This window comes from Anarrhichthys ocellatus, unplaced genomic scaffold, assembly GCF_004355925.1.
Source record: "Anarrhichthys ocellatus isolate YVR2014 unplaced genomic scaffold, GSC_Weel_1.0 scaffold1680, whole genome shotgun sequence".
In the NCBI taxonomy this organism is placed as follows: Eukaryota; Metazoa; Chordata; class Actinopteri; order Perciformes; family Anarhichadidae; genus Anarrhichthys; species Anarrhichthys ocellatus.
The window spans coordinates 1-10103 of NW_022281654.1; the positions used below are offsets into that span (position 1 = coordinate 1).

The 10103-nt window shown below is 41.8% G+C and overlaps 1 protein-coding gene across 1 annotated transcript; it reads left to right on the forward strand.

The window, feature by feature from the left end:
* Nucleotides 1–58: 58 nt before the first annotated feature.
* On the forward strand, nt 59–9545 carry LOC116377788 (nuclear body protein SP140-like protein). Its single transcript, XM_031839517.1, has 16 exons — nt 59–575; nt 1337–1511; nt 3018–3245; nt 3419–3538; nt 3652–3785; nt 3915–3956; nt 4080–4119; nt 4310–4405; nt 4503–4625; nt 4710–4849; nt 6585–6653; nt 6880–7007; nt 7599–7716; nt 7932–8006; nt 8576–8719; nt 8879–9545. Exons 1-16 carry the CDS (start codon nt 432–434, stop codon nt 8963–8965), a joined length of 1863 nt encoding a protein of 620 aa, XP_031695377.1. The 5' UTR covers nt 59–431; the 3' UTR covers nt 8966–9545.
* The last annotated feature ends 558 nt before the right edge of the window (nt 9546–10103 follow it).

A 10103-nucleotide genomic window follows, 5' to 3' on the forward strand; every position in this document is an offset into this window, starting at 1 on the left:
AAAAAATACTTTTACTTTCTAAACGTCACCGACCGATGGGCGGAACAGGCCAGTCGGCCGAGGGCCGGATACCATTTGACGAAAGGAGGAACCGAGAAATCTAGGAGAGAGGCTCCGAATCGGACATGGAAGGACTTCCGCCCATTTTGTAAATCTGCTACTTGTTTGTGATTTCTGGCACAGAACGGGGAAGTTGTTGGTGCTCATTTTTAGTTTCGCTGTGTCCAAATCCTGTGGAGCAGGACATTTTACGCAAAGGGACTCGCTGCATGGTGAAACAGCGCAGGGAGCCTGTCCTAAGCACTTTATTTAGTGCCACCGTTTGGGGGAAACATCTACAAAACATCTGGAGCGGCTGTGGTCTCTCTGGGCCTGGTGTTTTTCTTTTTTGTTTTTTTTGCAGAGGAGTGGGGTAGCTGCGCTGACCACCGATGGAACCGATGGACTGGCTGAAGAACGAGGAACTCCTGCGGTTTTTCCACTGTAAAAAAACCGAAATGTCCTGCATGGAGAACCCGCACACGTTTCTCAGCCAGCTCCGGGATCACGACCTGATCCAAGAGGACCGATACAAGGTGAGGCGCTGAAGTGGAAACGTCATTACGCATTAGTTGTGATCTTCACCGAGCACTCTCAACGGGTCCTGTTTGGATGAAACGTAAATCATTTCAGGTCTTTCCCTGGCCCCACACTGTTCCAAAAATATATGACATTGATTTTCTTATATTCATATTGCTACAGTGACAAAATAATCCATTTCATAACCATGTTTAAGTACTTCAATATAAATATTGATTGTCCAGTTCAGGGAAAAGGTTGCTACAGTGATTAAATTAATCTTGGATATTTATTTTGATCTTTATTTTAATTGATATATTAGTGGTTAAAAAGATCTTTAGGGTAATCGATAAGTGCGTGGTTAGATAGACTAATGGAAACAAATTGTTAGATTATTTGACAGAAAAATAATCATTAGGTGCAGCCCTAGTCTCTTGTCTGTGATACCCAAATGAGGAGACTAACAATAGGAAAATACACGTCTGGCCCCCCAAGGGTCAAATGCAAATGGAGTCGGAAGTGAATGATACACTCCACATCTCAGTGTTACCTTAAGTTGTCACGCCCTGTTGCTGAGGACCAAGGTAGCATTTGCTACTTTGATTGTTACACTATTTTCTTCATAAAAGATTAGAAACATTTCTAACATCTCCCCTTTAGTATGAGCAGTGCTAACCAAGGTAAGGAGGGATTCATAAAAAATCTATTTAAGTGTATATGTTAGGCGACTGTCGAACTATTAAACCTTTCTTTTCTCCATGCTTTTGTGTGTTTGCAGAAGGTGAGTCGTATGAAGAGTAAAGACAACATAAGGAAAGGTCTCTATGATATTCTGGACTGGTTGGAGAGAGAACGATCACAGAGCGTCAGAGAGTTCTGGAGCTGCGTCTTCGAGGAGACCATCCTGAACCAGTATCCCGCCCTGCGACTGCTGCGCAACAGCCTCATGGACGGTCAGTCTTTTTATGGTCACAGGGGCGTTAATCATTGGGATTCTGCTCACTACGTTTATGTTCCTTTTGCTTGTGAGTAATGTTTTTATTTGTACATGGTCCCTGATACAGAAAAATAAGGGTGCTCCGATTGATCGACCACCGATCGCCATCGGACGATATTTGCTCTAAATGGCAAATTGGTGTTCTCTTTAAGAACCGATCGAAAGAGCCAATCAGATGACAATTTCTCTATGTGCTGCGAAAATGGCTTCACCGGAGTTGTGTCTCTAAGGCCCCTTTTAAACTGCCTGTTCAAGTTGCCGTCATTCCACCTCGCTGCTCTGTATTAAAAGGGGCTTCTGAGTGACTCTAGATTGGAATATGTTGCACATGTTGCCTGCCAATAAATAAACAGTTGTGAATTTGTGATACTTTCTCATCTCTTTATTTTGATATTTCATAAACAGTGTTGTTAAGAATAGTTAAATAAATAAACCAGTAAGTACTGCAACACAATCAATAGAAGAATTCAAATAGACCCTCATTTAATCGTTATTAGTTGATCGGCTGCATAAATCCTGATCGGAGCCCCCTTATAAGAGAATATGCAGAAGTCATGAATTAGGGAGAGATAACGGGTAAAAGTTATCAATTGCTTTTCAATAATTATTATTATTATCTCCGACAGAAGATAATAAGATCGGTTGTGTGAGTGCCTGCATGAGTGAGTGTGCATCCCTGCGTCTGTCCGCGGCTAATCTCGCATACTGCTACAACAAACGTCATTATATTTTGGGTCGCCAGTTATGGCTGCATGCTCAAGGACTTCTCGTGATTGAAGTGACTCACACTTTCTCAAAACACCCTTGCATTGCTTGTTTAATACTGCAATTGATCGCCTGCTGACTCTTCACTCACTACTCTGAACCGTCTCCCGGCCGGTGGGGACCGCGAGTGATGACACAGATGACTCAGAGCCTTTTGATTGGGCATCAACTTTACGTTAATGTGGGTATTGTCAAAAGACGAGACTTGAAGCCTAAATAAAGGCTTCAAGTCGCAGTTAAGACAGTGAGCCGGAGCTCAGACGTGCTCCTGCACAGAGCCGGTTCAGGCATTTGCATGGATTAAAAATAGTTAGTTAAGAATTGGATGACGATTATAATAGTTAGCTAAAAGTGGATAAATGGTTGAAATATTTGGATTCACCCCACTCAAAGCAGGCCCATAATGAAGGCAAACCTGACAGGATTGACCTAAACATTGACAACATATGGCTGAGGGGGCACTGGATTAGATAATAAGGCTGTGTTCAAAATCGCATACTAACGTAATACCTACTCAATCAGGACACTAAATGAATGATTAAGTATCCATTACCAGCAGACTGTTCACACTGAAGTAAACTCAAGCAGTACATTTTCTCTGCATCACATGACTATCTTGATCTCTCATCATTCTCCCACTGGAAGTTGTCCACGATGTGTACTTGATGTGTACTATATCCACGGGCATCAATTTCAGGGTCTTTCCATTTTGACAAACAACTACCAGAGAGGGCGGAAACGGAAGAGTCAGACGAAGGGAAAAGGAAGGAGCTTTCAGAAGGTGAGGAGGGAGAGGAGAAGCAAGATAACTCAGTGAAAAAGAAGAGAAAGCTGAGAAGTAGGAGCGTGTGCGTCGATGAGGAGGAGCCGGCCGGTCCATCAGCTCAGATGACTCCCAGGAAAATGTCCAAGAAAATATGCTTCTGTAAGTCACCCCCCACCTATTTCTTACTTTTGTAAACATGACCGTGTGTTGAAAGTTTCACTGCTGAAAAAGTGCACCATTACTATGTAAATTATGATTCTCTTCATGTCTCGGTGAAAAGAAGTTTCTCACTGGAACAAAGAAGTCAAAGTATTTGTTTCCCTGTGTTGCAGCCTCTCCCCTGAAGAAGGGAGGGGAGAACAACATTTGGAGCTGGCCCATGTATAAGTTCCAGCTGCCCGTGACCTGTGGAGACAAGGAGGGAACACTGAACAGAGGCAGACTGGATAAAGGTATGAAAGACTCAATGACTGAAGTATCTGATTATGAAAAATAAATACTATAATCATTGTCTTGAGGATAAATGGTTGACATAAACACTTCCCCCATCCTCTGAACGTTTCAGGGGAGAAGTGCATTGTGGTCGGGAGACAGTGGTTCACTCCCAATGAATTTGAGAGGTTAGCGGGGAGGAAGAGTTTCAAGAACTGGAAGTTGAGCATTCGATGTATGGACACCACCCTGGGACAACTTATAAAGGTTTGTTGAAAAGTGAATTTGGAATAATACACGTCGACAAAGACTTGCATTTCTTAAACATGCGCCGTGTTACGTGCTTTTGTTGTGAAAATCGTTTTATTTTCTGTTTTCTTTTTTGCTTCACTGCAGGACGGTCACTTGACAGCAGCAAAGTACAAAGGAGGTAAAAAGGTAAGAACAGAAACTGGTGAAAATACATAAATAAATACATTCCGACTTTATAGTGAGTCTTGTTGCTGTTAGTGATCCTGATCTGAGCCATGTCCTTTTTCTTCTTCTTCTTCTTCCTGCTAGGCCAAGAAATCACTGTTCCCATCTGGTCACTCAACCACAGGTTTGTTGTATTTGTGCAAAACTGTGATTTTAGAAAACTATTACAAGATCCATCTCTCTAAAGTAATTAGCTTTAATCTAAGTCGGCATCTATGAAATTTAGAGTTTCAACATGATACATTTGAGAAAAAACAGGCAGAGTGAGCGTCTTCACTGCTGATGAAAAAGCAACAACCTCCTCCTTGTTTTAGTGTCTGACGAAGATGAAGGTGAAGAGGAGGTCAGTGACCTGGACGAGGAAGACGAGGTTTCGTCAAGCAGCAAAGAAAGTTCTGCAGCTGTCACAGGTGCTCGTCTCTACAAAGTGATGTTCAGGTTTTAAACACGTTTGCTTTTAATAGCAATGGTGATGGTAATCGTACTTCCCTTGTGTGTCCATAACAGACGAGGAAGAAGAGGAACGGACTGAGCAGCAGCCAAAAACCAGCCATGACAGTGGCAGGAAGGTGTTCAGAGTCACATGTGGAGCTGTAGCGGGGACTTTACATGAAAAACGATTTGTGTCAGGTCGCTATACCTCACTGCGCACAAAAAGCTAAACATGTGTAAGGAAATGTGTACTAACCAGCTTACACTTGCTTTGACCACCAGGGACTCGTGGGAAGAGTATTCGTACTGAGACGAACTGGATGACCCCGGTGGAGTTCCTAGAGGTGGCACCACGTCAGACGAATGCCTCTTGGAGGAAAGACATCAAGTATGAAGGGGAACCGCTCAGTGTCCTCATAGAGGTAGATGCCATACGTTAAACTGTGCATGTTTGTGTGATGCAATCAGACAGAGTGAAAGTTGTAATCCTTAAGATTTCAGTCCTGGTTGATATTTTGACAGCCGTGGGTCCCGTGGTAACAGTCAGTTCAGTTTAATACTATGGCAAACGCTCTTTGACTTTGAAACAAAACTCGCATAAGAAGCCCGCTCTAACAACAAAGCTTTTCGGAGCTACATCAAAAGCAGAAGAGCCACCAGGGTCAATATTGCAGACCTCCGCAATACAGACGTACAATTCATTTGCCATGACATGGGCAAGGCCGAAATCCTGAATCAGCAGTATGCAAATACATTCACATTCGAGGATGTGACCGCCATTCCTCAACCTGACCCGGAACTACTAGAAATTGGTTCTGAAGAAGCTGCGCTCACTTCGAAACTGACAAATCAGCAGGCCCAGACCAGATCCATCCCTGGGTCCTGAACAAGCTGGCAGATACCATAGCTCTCCCACTAAGCATTATATTTAGCACTAGCCTATCAAGCGGCAAGGTAACACAACAATGGAAATCAGCCACAGTGACACCAATCTACAAGAAGGGCAAATCCAATCCAGCCAACTATAGAGCCGTCTCGCTGACATCGGTGGTATGCAAGGTCCTGGAGCATATTATGTCAGAGGCAATAGTAGAACACCTGAAAAACAACAACCTCCAATGTGACCAGCAACATGGATTTACGTCGGAGAAATCAACAGTGACTAATCTCCTAGAGGCACTTGACATGTGGACGGAGGCACTAAGCCGCAGTTTACCAGTAGATGTCATATTCCTGACATCTACTGTCAAAGGCCTTCGACACAGTCCCGCACGAACGCCTCCTTGCACAGCTTTCCTCCTTCTGCATCCGAGATAATATTCTGCTATGCATCAGGAACTTTCTGACAAAGACAAGACAGCAAGTAACAGTTAACGGGGAGCTCTCAAACTGGACTGAAGTAACTAGCGGTGTCCCACAGGGTTCCGTCCTGGGCCCGCTAGTGTTCACCCTCTTTGTCAGTGACATTCCCAGTCTCCTCAGCAACGTCATATCCATGTTCGCCGATGATACAAAAAGCCGAAGAGCAACTGGTGAATCTGTTTAAGGTGCAGCCAAACAGACTTGTGTTGTATTGATAAAGATCATGAATCCAGTGCAGGGATGGCGGACTCCGCCACTAACAATTAAAAAACAACCACATAGAGAGATGATTACAGAATGTAATTGCATCAAATGTCTATTGTAGAAAAAAGGCAGAGCATAAATAATATCACAAACCTTTAACTTTAATGTGACTTTTGTCATTCAGTCAGTTGCACACACTTTCAAGATCAAGTTCCCATGTTCACCAAATGACTTTACTGTAAGCCAACGTCACCTCCAAAAGCTTTCCATGTGCAGAAAGAATGTCAGTCCTAGAAGTAAAGAGATGAAGTTAAAAGATAGAATAAAAATATCTCATAACAATAGACTGCAGAAGAAAATCTACCCCATCTTGGACTTAAATCAGAACAGGTCATAAAAAGTGAGGTCATTTAATTTACAGAGCGGAGAAATGCTAGCGTCTGATTAAGAAACATGGCATTAACGGTGCAGTTACATGTCAGACATGGCACCGTAGCCAGGGAGCTAAAGATTGAGCCACAGGATCTGTCAAGCCGAAAAGAGCTAAACTATGAAACAAAGAGGAAGACACTGTTGATTGGTCTATTTCAGGCAAACATCTTGGGGATCCACTCTCTGCTGTGTAATTGCAGACTGTGCAAACCAGAAGACGAAGACCTGGTAAGTTTGTTGATCAGTCAGTTTCAGACGAGCAGCATTTCCTCATTCTACACATGTTCTGCATTAAACAATGCGACGGCCATAGCTGATGTTTCGGTGACGTTAAATAGTCCTGCGTCTCTCGCAAGAAGCTACAGCTACAAGTCTCTTTTCATAAACAAGAAACCTCTTTCTCTCAGATGTATCTGATATGTAATTGTGTAACCGGAAGTTGCTGTCTTGGCAGGAGAATGAGAAAAACGATGACGAGTGCTGCATCTGTAAAGAGGAAGAAGAGTTGGTGATGTGTGATCACTGCCCTCGCTCCTTCCACCAGAAATGTCACCTGCCTCATGTAGAAGACGTCATTTTACGGTGAGCTTTGATCAAACTAGGAGACAACCGAAACATTAAAACAAATATCTGTCGCTGTTTTTTCTTTCATGTGAGAGGTGTTGTTTTTAGTGACGAGACCACAGAAGATTATTAACTGACTCTGCAATTCCGCTTATTTTAGGTCATTGTCATCAACCTCGTTATCAGCTGTTTTCAGTGAAAACTTCTGAACTAGCCGGTGAATATAGTGTAGCATTTTGTCGCTCTGCCCCCAAGTGACCAAACAAATCAGTTAGTCCAGGTTCTAATTTATTGTAGCTGTGTGATTTTTCTTTTTTTTCTTTGCCTTCCTCTTCTCATTTGAAATGAAAGTAGCAGCGGTTGAATCAGGAAGAAGCATCTTTCAGCGTAGTTTAAATTTACTATCTTATTAAATGACAAACTATACAAACCAAGTTAATAAATTCCCACTTAAATACGTATGTTACATGTTACGTCTTGTGTCAGTGGGATTAATTTGGTTACGGTGAAATAAAAATAAAGAGGGGTCAATATTCTGTTCAAGGTTGATAATTGTCAGATCTTACATATGATTATTTAATTTGTGTGTGTGTGTGTGTGTGTGAGCAGGGACAATGGCCTGTGGATGTGTACACTCTGCATATTCAGAACAAGTCGAGTGTATTTATACTCTGAGGAGCTGGAAAGAGAAGCAACCATGTTGTGCCAAATATCCAAACGCATACTGGTGAGTAAACTGTGTGACTCTGTCTTTATAGCATAATGAAAAACAATGAACAAAGGTAAAACATGTTTGTTCGTCTTTGTCCAGCTTTGTTGTCCCTGTTTTTATATATACCGGAGTCAGATTCTGTGTATGCGTAAACACTGACTCCCACTAAAGCTGAACCTGTCCATCTGTCACACCGCCGTCACTCATCCCTTTTTCCCTTACATCAACAGCAATGCCAGTATCTCCTTCTGTGTCTGTGCAGTGCTGATGAGGAACACACATTTGCTGCGAACCCATGCCTCTATGTAAGTCTTTCTCTCAGCCGTTCCCATGCACTGGTTAGCTGCCTTGCTATTCGTGACAAATGGTGTCAATTAATTAAATGTATAGCTGTCAAAGTGCCCTCAACTATTAACAGGTTAGAAGAGGGCACACTGCCGGCTTTAGCTCCGTCTCCTCTAGAGATTTGAGGTCTCGAATATTTTTCCGCTTGAGGTTCACAGTAAAAATGATCTTTTGACAGTATATATATTGTTATCATATCCACAACATTGCTACAGTTTTGATTTATATACCTGAAGGACATGTCACAGACATGCCACCCTTATTTTTAACTTCTTGTTTCAAAATAAAAGCTCTCTACCGTCTTTCTGTGGCCTAATCCCGTCATTTGCTAACAAAAGGCTTTTATTCTGAAACATTTGCAGGGCAGTGTTGTGTAAAATGCGGATTGTTATAATTATTTACAAATGAGCAAACACTTTGTAATCCTTCTTCCATCTTTACTTGTGCAAATCTGGAACTGATGTAAACAAATGACAAAGGTGTTGCACAGCATTGAGTACCTCATTCATTTGCTGCTTGGCATCCTCAGTTGAATGGCTACTCCACCGTGATCCAGACTCCGATGTGGCTGGGTCATATAGCAGACAAACTCCAGAAGAATCTCTACCAGACCGTTGGAGAGTTTGTGAGCGACGTCCAGCTCATTTTCTCCAACTGTGCTTCATACAACCGGGTAAGAGACAAGTGTCAGTAAAAACCCTTTAGATGACATGCAGGGTCAGGAGTTTCCATCATTTCACATGTGGTGCTAATCAACAGTTGAACTTAAAAAGTTAAGATGAATCTTTCTGGACATTTTATAGTGACAACTGTCTGTTATGTTCTCTTGCAGGACAATGCTGAATTCCTCGCCAGGGGCAACAGACTGAAGGAGTTATTTGACAGAGAATTTAAGAGCGTGCTCAACATCAGTGAATAGGCTTGTGACAGATCAGCAGTGTTCTGTTGTCAAACTCAGAAGCGGCTGGGAAAAGGTTAAGCATGTGTAAATATGCCTGTGGTACCTATCTTTTTAAACATAACCCTCCTATGTGGTTGAAATATCCCAAAATAAATGATTCCCAATCAAGAGAATGCAAGGGACTTTTACTTGAATTATGACAACACGTTTCAATCTATAATTCTACTACAATGCATTAAAAATAGTTTCTTCCCACTATTTATTTTCATTACTCATAAAATAACCGAATGTTTAACATTTCAACACTTTCCATACGATCATGCAGCCCAGAGTGCTTTACAGAGCAAGATTAAAACAGCACAGATAACAAGTATTTCCCCTGTGTGTTGTTCTCAACATTTTTTTATTGCCACGTTTTTTAAATGTATTTTTTATTATGGTGTTACACCACGTGTGAGGAGGGTTCCAAACTGAATGTATTGTAAAAGTCAGTATTTGACTTTTAAAGTGCAATTAATTTGCACTTTCTCTTTCTGTCTCGATCTCTGATCTGTGGCTTGTGGATTTCTGTTTTCAAAATAAAATAGTATCTTGTGTACATCTTCAATGCCATGTCTTGTTTCCATAAACCTGCCTCTTAAAGGTGAAATGTATTTTTCAGAACATAACTACAACTGTGAAGATGAAACCTAAAACAATAAATGAGTGTCTCATACTGAAGTCTATTTCACTTATCAGATCATTTCATTTTGCAGGTTTTTGCAAAGATATCACAAGCAGTATTTCACAAGAGGGATGCGACAACACAGAGAAAAATCTCTTGTCCCCTATCATCTGGGGGCCCTCAGAATGTAGTAGGGGCCCTACTGATAAAGAATGCACAGGATGAAAGTGAGTGAGATTAAAGCATACAAATTGGATGTGTGTGGAAACTTAGTGTGACTCCCTCCTGTTCTGATGAGCACCATATTCATTTGTTTGTTTGTAAATAAAAAAAGACCAAAACACATGAATAAAAGAGGATCAGGGAGGATTCAGTTAATATTGTCTCTGCAGTGGAGGACGCCCCCTGCTGCCACTGACCGGAACTGCGACTTGCCAACAAAATGAAAAAATACTTTTACTTTCTAAACGTCACCGACCGATGGGCGGAACA

Bases quoted from the DNA above. Each gene is read 5' to 3' on its own strand.
- LOC116377788 (XM_031839517.1), top strand. From the start codon at position 432: ATGGAACCGATGGACTGGCTGAAGAACGAGGAACTCCTGCGGTTTTTC. The intron at 4,406-4,502 runs GTGCTCGTCTCT...TGTCCATAACAG, and splicing joins AAGTTCTGCAGCTGTCACAG to ACGAGGAAGAAGAGGAACGG. The intron at 4,850-6,584 runs GTAGATGCCATA...GGTCTATTTCAG, and splicing joins CGCTCAGTGTCCTCATAGAG to GCAAACATCTTGGGGATCCA.